Source organism: Sparus aurata, chromosome 9, assembly GCF_900880675.1.
Source record: "Sparus aurata chromosome 9, fSpaAur1.1, whole genome shotgun sequence".
In the NCBI taxonomy this organism is placed as follows: domain Eukaryota; kingdom Metazoa; phylum Chordata; class Actinopteri; order Spariformes; family Sparidae; genus Sparus; species Sparus aurata.
In genome coordinates this window covers 18,946,698-18,970,322 of record NC_044195.1, presented here as the reverse complement: position 1 = coordinate 18,970,322, position 23,625 = coordinate 18,946,698, and the positions used below count along the sequence as shown (strand labels likewise).

Genomic DNA, 23,625 nt, shown 5'->3' with positions numbered 1-23,625 from the left:
CAAGCTGTTCTCAGAGGAAAATAAAGTCCCCAGAACACTGTTTGAAGCTAGAAGGGTGGCAGTGTCCGCCACATATAAACAAAGTAAAACAATACGAAACGGTGTTGTCCTTTAATGTCACTTTGTTTATTTCATTTGTTAAGGTATAAAAAACTGAAGACCTTTCTCTTCTGATTAAAATGTTTTCCCCAAAACTACATTGTGCATATTAAGACATGTCGGTCTGCAGTTATCTGGAGCTCACTGTAACAGCAAACTTAGCAAAGCAAACAGGAAGCAATCACATTTCATAAAGTGAAAATTAGTTTATTGATGCTGTATGTACCAAGACATGTTTCTCTGATTCAGGAGATGTGGAAAACATGATTTTGTTGCAGTCCAACATGTTGTATTCTATACAGAACATGGAGTCATGCGTGGGAAGAAGAAAAGGAAGCACTTCGGTTTGGCTGCCAACAACTTGTTGTTCAGCCTCACATTCAGACACGACGCTGTGCTCCAGACTCACACAGGTCCTTGTCATAGGCACATCTGACCGTCTAATGGACCGGTGAGGTGTACGTGTAGCAGACCTGCATGCTGTGTGTGTATTTACATGGAGCATCATGGTACCATCTCAGCGACACACAGCCAGAATCAGGGCCAGCAGAAGCAGCGTTCACCATGTCCCTACTTGATTTGTTTGTTGCTTTTTAATTCAGCAAAAATGACAGCCGAGCTATTCTACTTAGTAGAAAATTTAGATAGTATAAAATGAACAATGGTATTTCAGTAAAAAAAAAAAAAAAGATATGCAGTTATTAGGCACATGTATAAAACTCATTTATACATTTAAAACCTTGTCGCCCATTGAAGCTTAAGACAAATATAGTGCTTTTATCTGAACTGTACAGTAACTGTTCCAGCAAAGAACAGGCAAGTTATACTAGCAAAATATAAAATGCTGAAAAGCAGTATACATTTGACTTCCATTGGTAAATATGTGCATGATCAGCAATGACTAAATTAGATCTGAAATCGGAAATTTTTATAATAATAAAAATAATAATAATAGCTTCTAGCTTTTTAGTGGTACAAAATGTTAGGATTACTTTTTGGTCATAAACCCAAAGTTTTTGTTTGTTTTTTGACATTCCCCATCTTTCAGTTAAAATGTTTTGAGCTGAAAATGTGTTAAAATATTAAAAAGAAACAGCAATGAGAAGAGAAACAGGATGCTGCAGTTTTTTCAGAAATCATAACTGGCACCTCAGTCGGCAAAGGTTCACTCCTGTCAGTCATGTTCTCTGGTTGTTGGCATTAACAACACGTGGCGTTGACGTCATGGCACCGAAAGTATAAAAAAGGGTTGGTCATAGTTCTGCTGTGATGGACTTGGAGAGCTGCTGACTCAGCAGACAGAGTCGTTACTGACTGGAAGTTTCCCGCTACGTCGAACCTCCTTCTCTTTTTTCTCTCTTTGTTTCTCCAGTTTCTCCTGAGCCTTACGCAGCTCCTTCAGCTTCTTCTTGATGGTTGAACGGTCACTCTGACTTGAAACACCAAGTGCCTGAGAGAAAAAAAGCACACAGTTAGGACAGAATATTTCTACCATATGTAAGACATGTCACTAAGGACCAAAGTAGGGCTGCAACTAATGACTGATCGGTTTATCTTCACTGTCAAATAAGAGTTCCCAGAGACAAACATCAGTGCAAAACCCAATGTATTTAATTTGGTACTTCTGCCAAGGAGATAATTTTTTTCACCTGTGTGTTAGCTGGTTTGTCAGCATGTTTACATAAAAACTGGTTCGGATCCAGGATCTTTAACGTTGTTAGACAGGATGTATTTGAACATTTTTGTTTATTTCTCAAGGGAAAATACATTAATCTTGATGAAAATATGTGTTATTTAGGTGGACGGTATCTATGTGTGGTTTGAAATTCAAGTGAAATACAGGGTTATTGAGATTTAAAGGCGGCGGTTCTTGTGTCTTGGCGATGGATGCGCTCTACTGAGGGCCATTCTAGTGATCATAAGGCAAACTAAAGTGGGAAATATTGACATTTGAGAGAATAGAGCAAACACAACAAAAATAAACTGACTAATCGTTTCAACTCCAGACCAAATTTGCTGTGAAGGACCACTTAATATTAATAGTGTGAGTTTTTCTAAACAAGCTTTTTATTTATATTTTCAATATTTGAAGTGGTGTAACTGAGGAGAACTTCACAAGAACATAAAGTTGATATCCGGATGAAATATATAACTATAATGTTAGCCTGATAAAAAAATTTAATCCAACTGTTACATACTGTAAATGAACACGGATGACTTAATTCAACAAATGCACAACATGAAGCCTAGTTAAGATCTTACTTTAGTAGTAGTTTCTCTCATTTATGTACTTGATATTCATTCTTCCCTCTAATTTAGCAGAAATGTTAAATATAAATTAGAAATCAAAGTCATCTGATGTTGCAACTGCCAATAGGATCAAATACTTCTGGCCACAAGATGGCAGTCAAACGACAGCTGATGAGACGTGATTAAATAATGACTTGATTTGCACTGAAAGAGGTCTAATATAAATAACATTTTAACACACTGATACAGATACACTATCATTCCATTGTTACACGGTTCAAGTAAACTGATCCCACCAGGTGCAGTTTTGTCTCCTCACCTTTAGCTTGTCACTGTCCAAATTCAAGAGCTGCTGGCCGTCGACTCCCCTGGCTGTGAATTCAGATGTATATTGGTCCATATTCATGCCCATCAACCAGTGACAAACCTGCTGATTGGTCCATTCAGAGACAGGCCGGTTCTGCCATTGATACTCTTTTCCTGTAGCTACTGGCTCATCATCCAAAGTCTACAGAGGACACATAAAATGAACAGATGTTAGAAAAATAAACAAACTGATGCTTCAGTAAGAGTGGTACCATGTTAGACATTGTTACAATCATTTCAAGTGTATTTTTCTGTGCAGGATTCTGAAAGTAAGAATGTTGTTTCGTGTCATACATTGTTGTACTCATGCTTACATAAATATATATATACAAAATATAAAAAAATATAGATAGTGGATGCCTGCCAATGTGCAACAGCCGAAGTGCCATGACCTGTGCTGTATGTGTTTGACAGTTTGGGTCATTGTTCCCAATGCACAGTTAAGTTACCAGTGGTGAAATTTTTTAAATATAACAATTATCTCAATAAATGTATTTCTATTGCTGAAAAGCATTTCAAATCAGGGAGTGGGGAGTGTGCTGGAACAAAATAAAAAGCAAAGAAAGTATACAGTATGTCCAACAAACAACAAATGCGTAGTGTTTAACAACAGAGTGCAGTATACAAATTTCCCAAGTAGCAGTAAGAAAACAAACGTGCAATGACAGCAAAATACTAATAAAATGTCAGGTGTGCGCCTTCATACTGTATGTTTTATTGAAAGACACTTGAAACTATAAAATCAGAAAAATCAGAAGCTGAGACACCACTGAGCAGGCAGCAGAGCAGTCAACATTGTTCTGTGGTCTGCCAAAGCTTGTAAAGAACATGAAGCACTGGTTCTAACAGAAGCAAAATAAAAACTATTAACATCACAGCTGACTTAAGAAAAGCTAAGCCACAAGACTTCTTTTAACACAGAACAAAATAGCTTTAACACACACACACGCACACACATGCAGCTCTCTTCTACCCCCTCTGCATTCACAATTTAATCTCAGCTATGAAAGGGGGGAGGCTCAAAGAGCATGCTTGAGAGTGTCCCCTTTCAGCTGCATCGGAGCGTCCCACACGGCTTTTGTGACTGCGCAACAAGGAGAGCACTCACCTCGCTGGAAGAGAAGATTAAAGTGTGTGAGCGCCCAGACAGATTGGGTTCTGCGACTAACCCAGAGATGTCTGTACTGGGACTGGCAGCGTTAGAATCATCTATGACTGAAAAACTCTGGAACAAGTGGAAACAAGGAACGCATTTACTAAAGTCACACATCACCACCACAAACAACAGTTCTTTGCTAGGAGAGGCAAACAAACACACACAACACTACAGGTGTGAGGGGTGAGTACAATGCTGTTCCCACAAGGACTGAAATTTATACGTGATTACGTGATCAATTATACGTGATTAAAACTGTGGCAGCAGTCCATGTCATTGATTTGAGCAATTAGTGATCTTCAACTTGCAAAAGGAAGGCACAAGATTCTACTATGCAGCAAAATCCACCACCAAACTACATCAACAACTACTAAACTACAACAACTAACACTACTTACTAAAGAAACACATCTCAGGTATGGGGTAATGTTTTTTTTTTTATTAGGCAGAGTAAATACTTTCTGTTTGAGACAGTGAGAGTTAAAAGGTCCCATATTGTAGCAACTGAGATTTTCATGTCCATGTCCTTGTGTTCATAAAGCAGATCTAGGTGCTACATAAATACTATAAAAGTATTTGTGTGTACGTGTTCAGAAACTGTGCCTTTTAACAAGCCGTCAGGATTTCTGTAAGGTTGTGATGTCAAGACTATAAAGTCATCACCTTCAGCACTGCCATGGTTGCAAAAACACTGGCATAGCTGAGGGAATAGGGGCTGTACCGGCAGACTGGGCTTTTTGGAGGGGGACGTTAAAGAGTTGAGCACAAAAACGGAGCATTTAGATAGAGGGTGAACAGAGGTGCTACAGCAATAGACATTATGACTAAACTTCTTTTTTTTTACATGTAAGTATCTATACATGTGCTACTAAAAATTGTATTTGTGAAACTGAAAAAGAATAAAATATGGGACCTTTAAACTGTGGTTTGTTTTTCACACAAAAGGCTTAAATTTGGATTAATGGAAATATTGTCAAGATGTGAGGGCTATTGCACCAGCTGTGTGAATACAAGTTCATATGTAGTTAAATTCAAATGTAGTGTCAGAATTACATTATGAAAAAAACAAGCTGCACAAGTACAATAAAAATGTCTGATCAAACTTTCGATTAGCTGGTGCAACAAGCCAGAGAAACTATTTTGCATCCGTTTCTCTATGAATGTGGAAAATTCAACATCAGTTTCCTGTAACACTACCACATACCCACTACAAAGGAAAACAGTGAATTATTCATAGGTTGTATTGAGGTGAGATATTACAAAAAACGTAGAATGTTAGTATCGCCCTACTGTGCCATCTAACATTAAAATAAGACAAAAATTGCATACTGTACCAAATCTAATGAGCGACTGAATAAAGAGGACCAGGAGAGATTTGTCTGTTTAAAGGAAACACGTTTCAGTGAGATAAATGACCGGGAAGCAAAGCCCAAAAACTACCATCATACACACAGCAACAACACTCTTCTCTTTGTATTCAAGTCTTCTTGGTTCAGCTTGTGACTTGAACTCATTAAACAGCGTTGTGGGAACACAAGCCCAACCACAGCCTGTATGACAGTCAGCCAGCCGTTTCACTGGATGCATTTGATGTGTCACTCTTTGCAATGTCATTGAAAAGCCACCAAGTCTTCCCCCGCTAGCTCTCTCTAATGGCTAACATATGGATCCTGTTATTTGTAAGCCTTTGCACATCTTAGCTTATTTGAAGAGCGGGTCAACGAAGGCACGTGTCTAGAAACAGCCTTGAACATTCAGTCTTGATTTATGTGGTATTAAATACTATCTAACTAATATCTTAAGTTTTTCTGAAGTATTCAGCAAAACGTAAGACATTATACTATACTATACTCCATGTCCAATGTTTATCTTTTAAATTAAGTTAGAAGAAGTCCTGCACCTTATTCTTTCGATCCTGGCTTTGCTCACTGCTGGTCTCAGTTGCAACGTATGGCAGGCTGCTGCTGGAAGATGAGGGCTCTCTATCCCTGTCCCTCTCTTTGTCTCCAAACCAGGAAAAGGGCATGCAGGTAGGGATGGAGGTCATTGAATCTGCAGGAGACAGGTTCCCTCCAGACTCTTCAAGTAACTCTGCTGATCCCCTACACATTGGAAACACAGTAAAAGTTATCTATAATGGAAAAAACAGTTGGCGTGAGTGTTTCCATTCTTCAGTTAAGCCAGAATTTTGGCATCTATCTGTTGCACTTGCACAGCAACTAACAAATATGTTCCAAAGAATGCAAAAGATCCACAACCATTCAACAGTTATTTGCAACACTGTCACCTTTAACTTGTTGTAAATTGAGTGATAATGTACCTGCTGTCCAAAGATGCTCTCATCGCCTCCTTGTCATGTTTTTTTCCTTTGCCACCTGACTTCCGGAGACCTCTGTCGAAGACCAGTAACATTTTTCATTGTTGCAAAAAGGATGGTAACTAAGAAACTAGTAACAACGATCACCATGGAGACTTACCCAAAGTCCGGAAATCGTCTTTTAGGTTTTCCTGCTGATGAGGTCTCACTCAGCTCCTCTGAAATGAAACAATGATAATCAGCCTCATAAAAACAGCAGAGCAGAACACATTGCTATGACAGCCATCAAATTTTGGTTCTGCATACCTTTGAGCTCTTTGCCCTTGCCTTTGGACTCCCTCTTCTTGACATTGCGCATGAATCCAGAGGGGGAATGTGGTGACGTGTTGTCTTTTGGAGAGGACAAAGAAGGACTTCCGCTGCTCTCCACACTGTCTCCCAGTGATGGTGACAAAGATGGGCTGCTTGAAAGCTCTGCCGTTCTCCGAGATCCATCTCTAGTCTCTCCCAAATCATCTTTTTGTCCATTCCCAGGATAGCAGACAGGCAATGGGAGGGACAGGCTTTCCTGGATGGACCTCCTCCTCCTGGGGGATTCCTGCTCCTCCTGATCCTCTTCTTCTTCAGTTTCCTGTAGGGACAAAACTAATTATTTACAAGGACAATGAGAGGAAGAGGAGATAGAAGCTATTTATATAGCAGACAGTTTGGTTCCTCAGCTCTGATTGGCTGAGTTATGTACACCTGTCACAACATTGTCACACTAAAAAGAAGCTATAAATATACTTTCTGTTGCAAGAGCTACATTATGTTATTATATAATAATGTATCAAATGTTTCTGGTTAATAATAAAAATTGTTATTATTGTTTGGTTAAAGCAAAAAGAATGACAGTATGTTTCAGATATTTATTTTGGAACAGTTGTAAATATGTTTAGATATTTCTGTGCCTCAACATCAGGTCACACTACGTTTCCTTTTCTGAAACATAAACATAAATTGCACCTGTTCACTGTAATTGGTTGGCTTATATATACAAAGTTAAAGTGGAAACAACTTTCCCACCCCTAGCATTTCCAAGTGGTATTACAGTTTGCACCTCTGGCAGAGACAACTGGACCTTTTCTTTTTTCTTTTAGAGTAGTAACAACCAATGACAGAACTCTGCTTAAGTTTATTCAATCATTTAGTCTATAACTGAGAAGTGGAAACAGGTAGTATTCATAGTGTTCATAGGGAACCAATCTAAACACCAATGGTGTCATTATCCTATAACCATTACATTGTGCAACAACCTTTACACATAAAGGGGCGTTCAGACCGAATGCGATAGACGTGAATGGGGTGGCAACTCTACATTGAAAATCAATGTAAATGGCGCGATGACACGCGATTCAGGCGGCGGCGGCGCGAATGGAGCGTCTGGCGCGGCGCGAATGGAGCGTCTGGCGCGGCGCGAATGGAGCGTCTGGCGCGGCGCGAATGGAGCGTCTGGCGCGGCGCTAATGGAGCGTCTGGATCCGCGCGTCTAAAGTGACACAAATAAAGTTGAAAATATCCATCTTGTTGGGCGGCATCGCGCCGCGACATCATATCAGCGACGAGTTCAAGCCGACGACGTCACTTCTTTCACGTACGGTTGTTTACGGTCGCTCAGAGCAACGATGGAGGAAAAGCTTATTGTAGCTGTGTGTGGGCACCCGGTGCTGTACGACACCACTGTGGTATTTAAAAAAGAGGGGGCGTTCAGACTGCTCTCTTTCCACATCGATCATGGCTGATGTCACCACCGTTGCTGCACTGTACCGCCCCGACCCAGACTGGGCTCCGGTCAGCCTGAGGTACCGCTGGAACCGGTCGTCATCCAGACGGAGCTCCTGGAGGAGACAGTGAAATTCCCCCAGCTCCGTGTGTCTCTGGAGGACTTGTACAGCAGGTACAGTGCAGCAACGGTGGTGATATCAGCCATGATCGACGTGGAAAGAGAGCGGGTTGAGAAATACTGGTTAAAAAATGAGCGGGCAAGCGCGTCGTCTTTTTTTCCCCTGAGCGTCAAGCGCGAATAACGGGAATAGTCCAAAATGATCAAGCGATAGAAGCGTCTGAAGCGATTGCCCCTAGCAGCAGAGCAGTCAACATTGTTCTGTGGTCTGCCAAAGCTTGTAAAGAACATGAAGCACTGGTTCTAACAGAAGTTTGTATAATTATCATGTACACCATTTACGAAGTGTACAAAGATGTAGCTTCGTCTCGCTCTTCGTACGCCATCTTTCTTGAATGCCGAGGCAGCTGGTGACGTAAAGAGGTCAGCCGGAGGTGGCTCTGTTACCACTAGTTGAAATGGGTACAGCGCCACCTAGCGTACCGGGGTATGACATGCTCCGGCCAATAATCCGATTTTCTCACCGGCATGTATACTCAGATAATTGCAGTTTAATTGCAATTGTCTGATTGAGTAGCATAGTCGAACTATGGCTGTAATCTGACTAAGCTGTGCATGTAAACGCAGTGTTTGTCACTATTAGTTTCACTGCAAAGATGCAGTTCCGAACTAGAACCTACCATCATAACTTACATCAAGTGGCTTACTGTCAAATCCAATTTTATGCTAATAGGATACAGGAATTTGGTTCACAGTGCAGATTAAGCAATGTATCATTATCGGCTGTTGCTGGCAGACCTGAGAGTGACTTGAAGTCACAGTGAGGTTCTCCTTCAGTTTGTTGCGTGACGGAGGCTGACGCTTGGCCTTCTGAGCGAGCAGGCCTTTTGCTTTGTGTGCACTGGTGTCCAAACGCTCCGTCTCAGGGACCAACTCGCCCCAGTCTTGTTCTACACAAGAGAAGGAAACAAAAATACCACGTAAATCAGAGGACACGGTGCAGCTTTAATTATTTACCATGGTCACTGGAGTTGATGATGGTTGTGAATGTTTTACAGATCAAACAATGAAAATATTACATGGGTACTTCAGTTCTGAATTCAATTAAATTCCCATAAACCTTTGTACCTAGTAGTGAGTCAACTGATTGTGCGTTGGTTGAGTCTTGACTACTTAATCTCTTGTCTGCTGCTGATTCTTGACCACTCTGACTCTCCACAACTGAGGCCCCTCTAGACTCCAGGACGGTTATCTGTGGGCAAAACAACACAGACTCCTTTCAGTGTCTCACAGTAACTGCTGCTGTGCTGTATAAGCCTTTTTTCTTTTCGAGCTGGGGTCTTACCCTGTTCTGCAAGCTCTCCAGCTGCTCCTTGTACCACTTGTCTTTTTCATCTAGAATTTTTTTCAGCTCCTCCTCCCTCTTCACAAAGTCTATCTCTCTGGGGAGAAAAAGAGGAAATGTGGTCTCCCATCAGCCCTTTAGCTTGTAAACATGCTCAACTTCATGTGATTATCACTGAAACACTGAGGTCCCTACAGCAGCTATTCTCTTTCCAAAAATAATGAGATGTAAAATCAGAGCTTATACCTTGGATGAAAAATATCACCTAAGTGTAAACAGAAAAATATACTGGTACTACCAAGACTAGGAGAAAAAAATATGTTTTCTGTAATACCTTAATTCCCATGGAAACAAATGATTTGAAACAATAAAATAATAGTGAAGTACTACTTGACCTGATAGCTCTATAAATCTCTGAATTAAAGGTTCAATTCACCCGAATGACCCAAAAAAGAAAAACATCTATGTAAAGGTCCGAAACCATGCAGATAGCTGGGTTTAAATGTCCCTTTTAACATAGTTATTCACCATCCTAATACAATACAAATGGAAAAGATTCATTCTGAGGTTGGCAGATTGCTGAAAAAAATGTAAAAAGTTAAGGGTCTGTAAACAGTTTTCATTTTTATGCCACAAACATTGTAACAAGGAAATCGTTTTCTGGAAAGAGTTAGTCACGTGTAACGTTTTTAATGCACCACAGAAGAGTTTCCATCAATGCTAACTGTATTAGTATTGTGGAGTAAATGTCAGAGTCTTAAAAACTCTGACAAAACCACAACTATTAGTATGGCTACCTACCACTAGAGGTCTGAGAAAATGTTCTTTGTGATGTGGTTGAGATGACCCTTTAACCCCATGCTCTATAGTGCTTATAACAATTAAACCTTTATATATTGCTTTATACCTTTATTCTACATGTCATTTAGACATTATTCCCTTTCATATATTTAGAAACTGCATGGTTTGACACCACTTTATAACTAACCTTCTCAACCACTACTCCACTTACAGTCCTCTCTGTTTTACTGAACCATCTCTCCCCTCCATTCCATGCCCCTAGTTACATGGATCAAACATTGTCCTAAAGACAGCGGAGGGGTCTTCTTGTCCAAGTCAGGTCTTCTTTTAAATTACATCTGTGGATATCTTCAAACGGTTATTGGGTCTAAGCAAATATATATGATTTAAGGTGTTTCTGTGCAATTTTCCTGTTGTATTTTTACATTTGCCCAGTTACTTAATCATGAATCAATATATAACAATCCCTGGTTTCCTTTTTAGTTTCTACAAAAAATTAATCTTGGTCAACATTTGTTGTTTTTAAATGTGTTACATGAATAAACTGGCTTCATTAAACCATTGAATGACTGAATTAGTCACCTCGCCAACATTGTGATGTTATGTAACTTACGACAGACTTACTTCTGCTGGTAGTCCTTGAGCAGTTTCTTGGCCTTGTTGTACTTCTTGTCCAGAGTCTCATACTGAGCCTGAGTCTCAGCTAATTGTTCATTCACACCCTTACACAGGTCCTGGGCCTCTAGCCAGTAACTCTCCAACTTCAGGATTTTGTTGTTGTTATCCTCCATCTTTTGCTCCAGTGCGGATTCCCTGGCTTCCCACAATGATCTGTCCTCCTCAGATGCCCTTAACTGTACAGAGATACACAAGAGGACCTATATTAAAGTATAATTACTGATGTTGAAACTTCACTTTATGAAAGTCTTATGGTTTCTTTTCTTTAAATGTCACAAAATTCATACACATTTACAATATATACTTATTTCTCTTATATGTTGCATGATTATGTTGAATATTTTAAACAATTAAAATAGAAAAATTTAGATTTTATCTCCATCATACCTTTTCCTTTAGTTGATTTATTTCAGCTGTTGCAATGCTGTGTTTGAGCTGCAGCTAAGGAACAAAAATAGGAAAATAAAAGATATGGTTAAACCAAGTACTGTTAGTGTTAGTGATTAATACTCTTGGGTTGCCCAAACTGAAAACTGGATCGTTATTAAGACTGAAACGTGATGGTGTGGGTGATACCTCTTTGAACTTGAAGGCCATTTGAGAGCTGTCCATATTGCTTGGCAGAAACAAAGCCTCTGAATCAGGCAGCTCAAACACCTCTGCGTTTTGCCCTGGAGAGAAATTGGAGCCCAGAATCCTCTCATCTACTCCGTCCTCCTCCTCATAGCGCTCTTCCTAAAATATGACATCACGCGTGGCATCACATATTGCAACACAACACACCCTACATGCCCAGGAAACATGCTTAAGTTTGTGTCAACAACACTCCCAAGGGCACAGTTCACCACAGTCTGGAGGGAACATTGTAATATAACCAAAACCAAACATTGGCTGGCTGGTTCACAGGGAGGCACTGCAGGAGCTTGGCTACATAAGTCTGGTGCATCCAACACATTTACATGAGCAAAATTCTCAGTGAACAAAAACATTGTCAGCACACCTACACACATACATTCAGACACTTTGCATAACCACAGAGACACTTAAAACAGTGTCCACTTACTTTGGCTGCTTCAGTAAATCCCACAGATATTCTCTGCCCAGCCGCTCTATCGTAAAAACAGGGCTTGTGGCTGCTTGAACTTCAGAGAGCAAACATTTCACAACTCTGGCAGACATGCAGCAGTCGAATGAACACCTTCCAACACAGCAGAATGGTGACACATGGCTTACTCACAGTCAGCTGCATCCTGCTCCTGCTGCTGTTTGAGTTGAGTGGGATAGGACTGGGCGTGGAAAGGGGGCTAATGTTGTGTTCATATCATGTTGGGGTTATCGTAATTAGAAATTGTAAATAGTGTTTTTCTTGGTAATGAATAGCGATTATTCCTGGAAGCTTTAGTAAACCCACCTTGGTATTAAATCACAGTGGACAAGCATGGACACTTCAAATCAGCAAAAGTCTATCAATTTAATAAAGAGTGTGCTATATTGTCAATAAAAGGTAGTTTAATCCTTACATGACTATCATCAGTCACATGACATGAAGCAGTGACTCAGCTGTCTAATGACTCACCTCCTCTGTAGAGTGTTCATAGTGGTCATCCAAGTGATGTTGCTGTTGCTGCTGGTTCTTCTCCTGCTCTAGTGTCTCGCTTATAAGGCGAGCCACCTCGCTCTGAGTCCCTGGTTTCTCCCGTCCAATCAGGAACCTGGGATTTTAGAGTGCAACGTTGTTAGTACACCATTTAATGCAACAATTCACATCTTGTCTGGTTGATCCAGTTTAGGCCTGATGCTGGTCATGTGTGGGTGTTTCATTTCCCTATGATAAATCATTAACATGCAGTAATACTTTGTGTGGCCTCTTTCACTTAAAAGAGAGAAGAAAAAAAAACATCCCTGGACTGAAACGTACAAACTCAGTTGTTGCAGAGTGGCTCACTTTTGTCACTAACAAGATCTTTCAATAAAGTTCTAGGACCAGAAACTAAAGAAAGGTCTTTGAGGTCCGGAAGATGGACTTTGAGCTGACCTCACTGTGCCTTTTGTGTTCTTCAGGACTGTAGCAGCAAACAGTTGGGTGACTCCCACCAGACTGATGCCATCCACCTCCACTATCTGGTCATTCACCTGTATGCTGGAGATACAGAAAACAGTTATCACATGAAGAGGTTTTCAAGCATTCCCACATTGAGTAATGCACCGCCTACAGAACTGTGGTTAAAATAAATAGAAAAAAGTAGCCTCAGTGCAGCTGGCAATAAAACAAATCTAAAAATGCCTGGGAAACAGACGTAGTGAGACTATTTTCTTTAGCTTTCTTGGAACGTTATTAATAAATCTGGTTGTTTGTGTCTTGTGTGTCTCTGGGCCCCAGGGGGTTGAAAAATTCTTAGAATGCGACATTAGCAACGGCTGTAGTTGTGTAGTTTACAGCAAGTGTGTGCCATGTTTCCGGTTGTACACAAAACATAACAAGTGATTGTTCTGTAATGAGACTTAAATCTGGGGTTGTGCAAAAAAGGAGGTTTCCGCGCTTTAACTTACCGTCCATCGTTCTCAGCTGCTCCTCGCTCTGTTATAGTTTTCACAAAAATGCCAAGCTTCTCCAGACCCTGGTCAGCCCCCACTCCCATTCCTATGATACTGATGCCAAGTCCATTGTCTCCTGAAAGCAGATTTTTCAAGGGTGGTTAGAAAGAACTGGAAATATGCTCAATTTCTCAAGTTTATGCCCTGAATCTCAATAATAATTTAGTAATAGATTACAATCAGTATCTGTGAGAGTTGTGGAAAGAAACTGCTGTCAAGTTAACAAGACATTACCATCTAATCTCATTTGTCAACCTAAATATTGATGATTTATAATCAGCACACAAATTGTTCAAATACACAATTTGAAGGCATTACTCCTTATCTTTGTGGGGCTGCAGATAAATGTTTCTCCCTGAAATTGACCTCCACTGTTACTAAACTCACCTTTCTCAATCTCCACAGGGAAAACATCCATCTTCTCTACTCTCTTCTCCAGCTCATACTCTGCAGATGCTGCAACTGGATCCACATCATCGTTGCGCCGATCATAATCCTCATTGGAGAAGGTACTGAAGACCTGTGTTGTTAAAATAACAAGTGCGTAGCTTTAATACACCAGTTCTATTGTCCTGAACAAGTAACCATCAGACTGATTTATGTTGAGGGGTATCTTTGGGATCTACTCAGACACAGGCATATTATGTTCACTTCTCAATTATTCTTATTTATATTGTCAGACTGAATAAGGACGCATTCTTCCTTTGAGATAAATTGCATAGCGAGGGAGAAAAACGCTCATACTTTGGACCATAACTCTGGAAATTATGGCACCAGTGCACTACTGGAGCACACTGTAACAGCTGATGAGGGACAGCAGAGCCCTTTGATGATGATTTGGACCACTAACACTGAATTCACTTCTTTGTTTATCATCTGTGGCCACTGTTCTCACAATCATGTCTGAATCTGAGCTTATCTAACTGCACAGACTGCATCATCAACTCTTGCAGGTTTTCTTTATGCATTTACAACACAGATGTAAATCAAGTGTCAACAACACTGAAGCAAAAGATGCATTGCCCAGACATGCTCATGAGGTCTTTCATCAGAGTTTTATTAAGTTGTGAACTTCGCAGGCAGGCCTCGCAAAGCACTGGATGTGTCCCAGAGGCCGTTTTCTGGTTGGAATTATAAAGCAGAACATGAGCAGTGTGGAAAGTAGGGCACAGCTGGGGAGAGCTAAGAAGTGAATGTAGCAAAGATCAATGTTCAGAGGCAGATGACAAGTGTTATCATCGGCACAACAAAAAGAAATCAAAAAAAGAACAATACAAAAAGTAACCCAATCCCTTAACCTTCAGTTAATGAGCATTACTCAGTACTAAACTCCAGTATTAAGGGTTTTTATGAACGACAACACTTTGTTCTATTCACTATAAATGCCACTGATACTATTAAGTAGAGTGGGTTTTTGATAAACACTCTGAAATACACTCACATCTGTTGTAACTCAGTTCTTCAATGTACAATAACAGTAAAGTTAATTCATTGCCACAACAAACAACTATTTTCAATATTGATTAACTGCAACACAGAGCACTTTCTAACTTAACATAAAGGAATGAACAGCACAATTTTCATATTTTAACACTAAGGCGTTTTAAATCTCTAAGTATTTTTAGAGAAACAATTACATAGTAATGTGAGAGTGAGCTCAATTATGAGAGACTAGATTACAGATACCAAACAATGTTGATACAAAAGTAGATTAGAATTTACCAGACTCCATCTGGGCCTAATGCCCGATTATGGGGATGAACCCAACAGTAGGTCGGTAACATAAAACCCCTTCTTGGTCATCATTATTCTTAATCTGGGTGGAGTCTCTATGATACTGGTGGTGATGTTGGTAGGGTGCTGGGATGAGTGTCAAATGTGCAATCTACAGGTGCCTATGACTGAGTTGGTAAGAAGCCCACTGATCATTTGGCTCCACTGTTTATTACAGATGGTATTTGTAGTTTTACTAAAGAGTGGATGTGCGAGTCTTCATTGGCCTCACAATTCTCCATGCATCTTGATGCATCTCAGTGTATGGATTTCTCAATGATCTAAATTATTGCACATGGCTACTTTTTCATTGTTTAAATTCCCATTTTATTCAGAAAGTCTTTCAATAATCAGACTACAGCACTGTACAAAATAAAAGCTTCATCTTTTCAATACATTAACATTACAAAACCAAAGTATTAACCACTTAATGAACCCATTTTAAGGTTCTTTTTCCAAAATGACATACCGAAATTAAAAGCATGACAGCTCCCACATAGTTTGAGACTCAGAGATGTGCTTGGTACCATTGGAAAGGTAACACCCTCAAGTTTTTTCTAGAAGTGTGATTCTATGACATACTGACACAGAGTTACAGAGGTTGGAACACAGGTTTTGGTTTTCGTTCAATTCAAATGTCAATAAACTGACTAAGATATAAGGGTTCAGGTATGTCTATGGACACCGCAGACAGGCCATAGCCACAGGGGCTCAGCTTGCGACAATCAAAATTTGAAGTCAAAAGACTAAAAAATTGATTTTTCACAATTTTCTTTCTAAAGGCATGTCTGTGCGTTTTGCTTGGGTCCTATTTTTCCAAGAGTGCCTACTGAGATTCAAAGGCTTATAACTTGAGAATCCCTTTACCTAGAAACATAATCTTGGTCTCAAATGAAAGCTAAGACCCTGGGGTTTCTTGCGAGTTTTGGGGTTAATGACATGGATTAGCAAAAAGCCAAAATTTGCTGTAATCTACAGTAATATTGTTTTCCAATAGAAACTTTGCTGCACACACCTCTCTTAGAGTTGGGTGGCAAAGTTGACAGTGCCTCCTCAGGTCTTGGCTGATTAGTTGCACTTGCTGTTAAATGAGTTATAATATATGGCTGCAGACATTAGCCTCAGGTGGAAATGGCTAACATGTTAAATAATTGCTGTGAGGCATAAGTCACGCTCAGGGTGGGTCTTGTCCAGTTAATGCTTCCCAGCAAGTTCATAAAATCCAGATGTGCCCCGATACGTCCGTTTAAAAACATATTCCTACATAAGTAACATTTGCTTAATGTCCTCCCACAATTCAAAGCATGGGATCAACGTAATTTTATTGTCCAGCTGAGGCCAGACGATCAACAATCATAAGCTGCAGACTCTCGATTATGCCCCGTCTCTGCATTGATGCAGAATTGTCCACATCTGCATTGCGATGCACTTATAATTGAGAAATTTCCACACCTCTACTACAGAGTAGGCTCACTAATTACACAGAGCTAAACAGAACAGTTGCAGCTTAGAAAATAAACTGAGGAAAGCAGGGAGAACATGAACACATAAAGAATAAAGTTGTCTTCCTATTGCAAACCTTCTTTTGTTTGTTTGAAAAAAAAAAAAAATATGAATGGCCTTCTGTAAGCGAAATACAGAAAAACATTTAAAAGATAGTCTAAAGTGATCCTGTCTCAGGATTACGGACAGTCACCCCCTGGAGAATCAGGTCAGTGAACTCTCTCTTGAATTTATAAATGTTATTTATTCAAATGTATTCTCTGGGCACTAAGTTATCATTAAATTGAAACTCTCGCCAAAATGCAACTTGCAGAGGCACTTTAAGATTTACTGTATTTTCGTTTTCGGGTCAAACTCATTTCAATGGGAGTGCTTGGGGCACTTTAGCGATAGCATCAAAATCGCTATTTTTAAAACACTAAGAAGGCTCGACACAACATGAAACTTTGCTCGTAGTATCACCAGGGTCTCTACACATGAAAACGAGCATTGAGAATATTGTTTGTGTACACAGAGTTTGCTAAAAAGAAAGTATTTGAAAAATTTGCCGCCGTCATGGCAGCCGAGAAGTATCGATCTCCGAATGCGACGTAACCTGGAGGAGAGTTAAGGTGGACTGCTACCGTCTTCCAGCAAAAACTATCCACGTGATATCTCGCGTGACTTTTCCGGCTTTTGATTTTAGTATTGTTTCTTATATGAGGCTCCTTTTTCAACTTCAAGGTCAATATTGTTTTTCGCCAACGACAAAACAATGAATTATGCGTCGATTTATATGGAACTAAGCTTTAGGAGCAAACCAGCTTAACTCTCATCCATGTTACAGTGCATTCGGAAATCGACATGTCTCACTGGCAGGACGGTAGCGAGCGGAGGAAACATCTGTTAACGCAAGTTGTCCAAAAACTCTCTTTTTAGTAAACTCTGTGTACACAAACAATATTCTCAATGCCCGAGTCTATGTGTAGAGACCCTGGTGATACTACGAGCAAAGTTTCATGTTATGTCGAGCCTTCTTAGTGTTTTAAGAATAGCGATTTTGATGCTATCGCTAAAGTGCCCCAAGCACTCCCATTGAAATGAGTTTGACCCGAAAACGAAAATACAGTGAATCTTAAAGGAGAACTTCGGTCAATTTAAACATGCAGCTTCATTGCTCAAGCTACCCTTGACTTGCGAGTACCGAAGACGCGAACAAATTTGGTCCAGCCATTACAGAGCTCCGTGAACAGAGATGTAGCATTGAACGCTAACAGCATGGGGTCAGAACTTCACACTGTGTTTTAACCATCTTAACATGCTCCACATCTCACACCAGAAGTTATGCAACATCAGCAGACACCTTAGCACACAGCACTGTAGCGTGTATGACTCAAACTGAATAAAAAAGTAGTTAAAACAGTGTGTTTGTGCAAGGAGCTACTTACCTGTTTGTTGACATCCGTGTGTTCCGGTAGCTAGACCAAACTAGTCAATCCGTCGAGCGTGCACTTACTCCCTCACTGGTGGAGACGGAAACGTATTCCAGCATTTTCGTGTTTATGTTCATAATGTACATGTCCATGTTACAGCCTGTCATGAGCCATGAGCCTTACAATAGCCTGTTTAGCCTGTTAAGTGCACACTCGATGGATATGCTAGTTTGGTCTAGCTACCGGAACACACAGATGTCAACAAACAGGTAAGTAGCTGCTTGCACAAACACACTATTTTAACTACTTTTTTATTCATTTTGAGTCATACACGCTACAGTGCTGTGTGCTAAGGTGTCTGCTGATGTTGCATAACTTTTGGTGTGAGATGTGGAGCATGTTAAGATGCTTAAAACACAGCGTGAAGTTCTGACCCCATGCTGTTAGCGTTCAATGCTACATCTCCGTTCACGGAGCTCTGTAATGGTTGGACCAAATTTGTTCGCGTCTTCGGTACTCGCAAGTCAAGGGTAGCTTGAGCAATGAAGCTGCATGTTTAAATCGACCGAAGTTCTCCTTTAAAGTGCCTCTGCAAGTTGCATTTTGGCGAGAGTTTCAATTTAATGATAACTTTGTGCCCAGAGAAGACATTTGAATAAATAACATTTATAAATTCAAGAGAGAGTTCACTGACCTGATTCCCAGGGGGTGACTGTCCGTAATCCTGAGACAGGATCACTTCAGACTAGCACTCCCATTTAAAATGAGTTTGACCCGAAACGAAAATATGGTAAATCTTAAAAGTGCCTCTTTCGTCATAATTATGCTTGTACACGAAGGTTTGACTCATATACATTCACAAAAAAAGCCTATGTTGCATTTTGGCAAGAGTTTCACTTTAAGTCAAGTCACTGAGCTGGTTCTTGGAAGAGCAGGATCCAGGTTATAACGTGCAAATCCAGACGTGCAAATGCTCATTGCTAGACAAGATCACCTGTGAGACTTGAGAAAGAGGCAGTCCATTTCAGTCATTATCTGGTGGGGGTGGTTTGACAATTTTCTAATATGTTTTTCCCTCAGAGAATCTGCCAGAAACAAATGCTCAAAACACATGTTTAATCGATTTTCTTTTAACAACACTGACACATTCACTAACTTTGATTTTTATTCTATGTTTTTCTACGGTCCACTATTTTGCTGTATTTCTCCGTGATTCCAACCATACCAGGGTTCTCCCCAGACGGTGGAACAGCGGCGCTGCGCCGCTATACCGCTCGGTCAGCGCCGCAATACTCCGCGCGTGATAGTGTCGAGTGTCCGTCCGTCCGCCGTCCCCCGGTTGACGGCTAGGAGCTCCCGGCTGACGGCGATGAGCGTCCGTCCGTCCCCCGGCTGACGGAGTTGATGACCGGCTGTCCGTACGTCCGTGTCTCCCCCCCCCGGACTGACGTTGACGAGCGGTCCCCCCCCCCCCAACCCCCCCCAACCCCCCCCCCCCCCCCCCCCCCCCCGACAGACGGTGCGCCGCTATACTAAGAATTTCTGGGGAGAACCCTGCATACAAATCTGTAATTCCATCTTGTATATCAAAGATGCTGAATTTGCTCAATCAAATGATTTACCAAACATGTTGTCAGAGCCGACTAAAGTCTGCATCAAAGGGCTGCATGTACAGCTCAGTATATAGTCTCACTTAACACCACAACACACACAAATGGGCTTACTCTCAAACACTGAGTTGTCATGTGGTGTGTGTAGCAACCTTAGATACCTGAGAGACACTAAGAGACACATCTGTGCTCAGACACTGCTCCCATGATAAAAAGTGTGCAACTCAGGTTGTGGATAACATCAAGGGATGAGATATAAAAACTAAAAAAGGAGTAGGGCTACTGGGTTATAGGATTGATTGCAACATTTACCATGAGGATGTATGATGTAATTAAGTAAACATTTCCATTCTGGGCAACAGAGTCTGAGGTCTAGATCCTGCAGCCTGTCAAGACTTGAAGAATCAACCACAAACAATTCCCTCCTACCCTTCTGTCTTTCTGTCTCCTCACTATGTAGCCTTTGGATGCAGCCCAAAACAGTGCAGATAGTAAGCTTCCAACATAACTCACTGAGCTTGCTGTTCAATTCGTCAAGTGAATTACTATGACTATTTCTGGTTTACAACATCCCGCTGATTTTCTCACACATTCATCCAAGTGGAAATGCATTGCATTATCTTGGAAACAAGGAGCATGTACTGGTTTGGTACAGGTACTTCTCTCCTGTAGCCTTCCAAACGAAATAGAAAAAGACTAGAAAGTTGGAGATTATGCACACTACTGCAGCCCCGTCATACAGACAGGAATGCTATTCATGGGGCCTCGACCCTCCATCAACCCAAGTAAGTCCTTTCCCTTCCAAATTCTCCTCCTCCTCTTTTTACTTGAAACTAATACCATAAGTTTATTATCTATGAACCACATATTGCACTTTTTTCCAGTGGCAGATAAATGCATTATTTATCATACAACACCCTGCACGTAGCAGTGAAGAATATAACCATTGAAAATTAACTTGCTACTCAACACATTTTTGCTCGTCTCTAAATAAAAAGCTTGAAAGCACTTCTATAAATAGGTCTGACAAAGCTTATCAACTTCTATTTTAAACAGTTATAAATGGATTCCCAGATCTAGAGCAGACAGAAATTTCATTAAGGATGAAAGATGCCTTTTAGTTTAGACTTTGGAGACTTTAGTAATTAACGTAGAAAATGTAGGCTAATAGAATATAGCGAGCACCACTGCATCCTTGGCAGCAGCAGCTCAGATTAGCTTCTCTTCTCTACCTCTCCCCTCTCAACTCCGTTTCCCGTTGCCATGGACTCCCGGGCCTTTTTCAAACAATGTTCCGTTCTTTGCTGAAACCTAATCACTCAGTCACTGTTTTCTTTGCAAGAAAGACAGAAATCAATCTCTTTATTAGCCTCTCCCTCACAAACAAGCCATACAACAAGTTCACAAGTATCATTTTTTCCAGTTATCAGACATAACACCCATTTTACTTTACTGTTCAGCACATGTCCAGTCCACCATCAGCTAAAACTAAAACACTCAACTGTTGATCAGACATAAAGACTCCAGAGACCAAGGAAGAACTACAAAGTTTATAGAGCACAAATGAACATCAACTTTTTCTGCAAATTTCTTCTTATTTCTGCGGTCACTGAGGTTGTGATGTGGGTCAAACGACTGCAATACCATCGTCAAATTTCCATTTCCTCCAAACTCTAGCTTCCAGCACTTTGTGTGGGCTTTCCATCCATCTTCGACAACTGCAGTGGTCTACCCTCTCTACGTGTGCTCACACGCACAGATGTACACACATGCCCACACCCAAACTGAAATCCTTCCCATCATTCTCTCATTCCCCTCCCCACAACAGAATACCAATGTGGGAAATGAGTCAGCAGCTGCGAGGAAAAGCAAACCAGAGAAATCTCTTGCCAGTGCAAAACTAGGGCTGACCACTGGATCGGGGGAGCTTGTAAAGTAAGCAGGCCTACAAAAAGAAAACAAATCAAAACACGCTGTGAGAGCGAGTTGGGGCAGGGGTGGCAGGCTGGCGCAGATCATGGAGTAATTATGGAAGTAGGCATGGGGCCCAGTTTTTAGACCCTGTGTAAACACACCATGAACAAGAACTAAATATATATCTAGTACTTCCTGTATATGTGCCCTATGTATTATTAACACTTTGACTGTAACCTAAACAACAATGTCTATGTTTTAAGTGTTTATGCGTGACCTACAGCAAGAGGAGGTGGAGTTTGAGAAGAGCAGAGCGCCATAATGGCATCGGATTTCCAAAGGACTGCGAACATAAACAGGTTGAACAGGTTTGTTTATAAATGGCTCACAAAGGCTACTTTTGTCTTGTGAGAGGAGCTGAAATCTTTAACACACCATTACTGTTGACTTTCAGTGAAAACAGATAGCGCCCACTAATATGTTTGTTTGTAATCACATAATGATAGCGTTCAAGGCAATCACAATCAGCCCAAGACTCATCCCATGCCAAGTTGTTTAATGAACAGCATTGAGCTGACTGCATTGGTATTCTGCCCCATTCTGTGGGATAGTCACCCACTCCAGGTGTCTGGAGGGAACTCAGAGCCGACAAGGGGAGGGCCTGTCTGTTTGATGAGGGTGGAGTCTAGTCAGACACATTCCTCTGGTCAGCAGAAGACTCATCTCATTTAGGAAATGGAAAGCACGACACTTTGGGAAAGGATAGCCAGAGTCAAAATATGGAGTGTGACCCTCTTGCTTTTCACAAATCATGAAACACAAAAAGAGCTGTCCTGCTGTGATCACATCTCAACTTTCCAGCTTTATATAAAGAAGCTTTATCACAATTCCTGCCCTATTTGATTCTGAATCCATTCACAAATACCTAAAAATCGATTCAGCATAATACAGGTGACTGTGCAGAGCATAGACAATGTACAGCATGCACAGGCTAGTTTTATCTCACAATGTACATCTTCATGCGGGTGGAGAAAGTAACTCCATCCAAAAATGTTTCATTTCAAACGACATTTGCCTGTACAGCATTTCCATCACAATGGTTTTACTACTACTAACACTGCATCAGAGGCTGTTCTAACAATCATAATTATGCAGTGCTCAGATTTTTTTAGTAGCAAAAAAACACCTTACAATGTCAGTAATTTACATTATCCAGTGTTTCCCATACCTAGACTTTACTTGGGTGGGCTGCCAAGGTATATCTATGGCAGGCCAAGCATATTTGGTGACCTATTTTTAGCATTTTACTCTTCTATTTCTGCAATTGACTAACTAGTGGACAATCTGCCCTCACTCTACCCTCCTGTCCACTGACACATGCTCTGCAGAGTAACACAAAGAAAGAGAGAGAGAGGGAGAGGGAGAGGGAGAGGGAGAGAGAGAGAGAGAGAGAGCGAGAGAGAGTTTGGTATGCATCCCTCCTGTAAACTCATTGATTGTGATGTGATCTCTACTTTTATTTCATCATTTAATGGAGGCCTACAGATGCTGTTATGTACAAGCATGTAAGTGCACCTGATTGTTGCAATGTCATGCGGTACCGCGTTGGTTTTTGAAAGTTCTAGGCTACATAATTAATGACAAGCTTCCTCCACACATGGGTCACCTGTTGTTAAAATGAGTGGGTACAAAAATAAAATAGGTGACGCCTGCATATACGAAACAAAGTTTCACTGGAGGCATATGAGAAGCCAATTTAACAGAATGGCATGTATGCTTAAACAGTGGCCGGTGAAGATAGTGTAACTACCAACAGTGCAAACAAAGAAAAATATCACTGACTTCTTTCAGTTACAGTGCACTCAACAATCCTTCACCACACCCTGTGTGTTTGAGAAGGCACAATGTGTTCATTTGACCAATA

At 40.8% G+C, this 23,625-nt stretch overlaps 1 protein-coding gene across 3 annotated transcripts in view; it reads right to left on the bottom strand.

The window, feature by feature from the left end:
* Positions 1–104: 104 nt before the first annotated feature.
* The window catches only part of ppp1r9ala (protein phosphatase 1 regulatory subunit 9A-like A), a 31,398-nt gene continuing 7,877 nt past the window's right edge, over positions 105–23,625 (bottom strand). The window contains exons 3-20 of one of the 3 annotated variants that reach the window (XM_030428533.1): positions 13,877–14,009; positions 13,445–13,565; positions 12,930–13,034; positions 12,471–12,606; positions 11,471–11,629; positions 11,282–11,335; positions 10,841–11,070; positions 9,416–9,512; positions 9,199–9,322; positions 8,869–9,020; positions 6,495–6,819; positions 6,349–6,406; positions 6,192–6,263; positions 5,772–5,973; positions 5,206–5,250; positions 3,824–3,940; positions 2,669–2,857; positions 105–1,549 (exon numbers count right to left, since the gene is read on the bottom strand). In XM_030428533.1, coding sequence (XP_030284393.1) covers positions 1,391–1,549; positions 2,669–2,857; positions 3,824–3,940; positions 5,206–5,250; positions 5,772–5,973; positions 6,192–6,263; positions 6,349–6,406; positions 6,495–6,819; positions 8,869–9,020; positions 9,199–9,322; positions 9,416–9,512; positions 10,841–11,070; positions 11,282–11,335; positions 11,471–11,629; positions 12,471–12,606; positions 12,930–13,034; positions 13,445–13,565; positions 13,877–14,009 — 2,478 coding nt within the window. In that variant the 3' untranslated portion in view covers positions 105–1,390. The remainder of the gene's footprint in view (positions 1,550–2,668; positions 2,858–3,823; positions 3,941–5,205; positions 5,251–5,771; positions 5,974–6,191; positions 6,264–6,348; positions 6,407–6,494; positions 6,820–8,868; positions 9,021–9,198; positions 9,323–9,415; positions 9,513–10,840; positions 11,071–11,281; positions 11,336–11,470; positions 11,630–12,470; positions 12,607–12,929; positions 13,035–13,444; positions 13,566–13,876; positions 14,010–23,625) is intronic. The other 2 variants (XM_030428534.1, XM_030428535.1) reach the window with 2 other exon arrangements.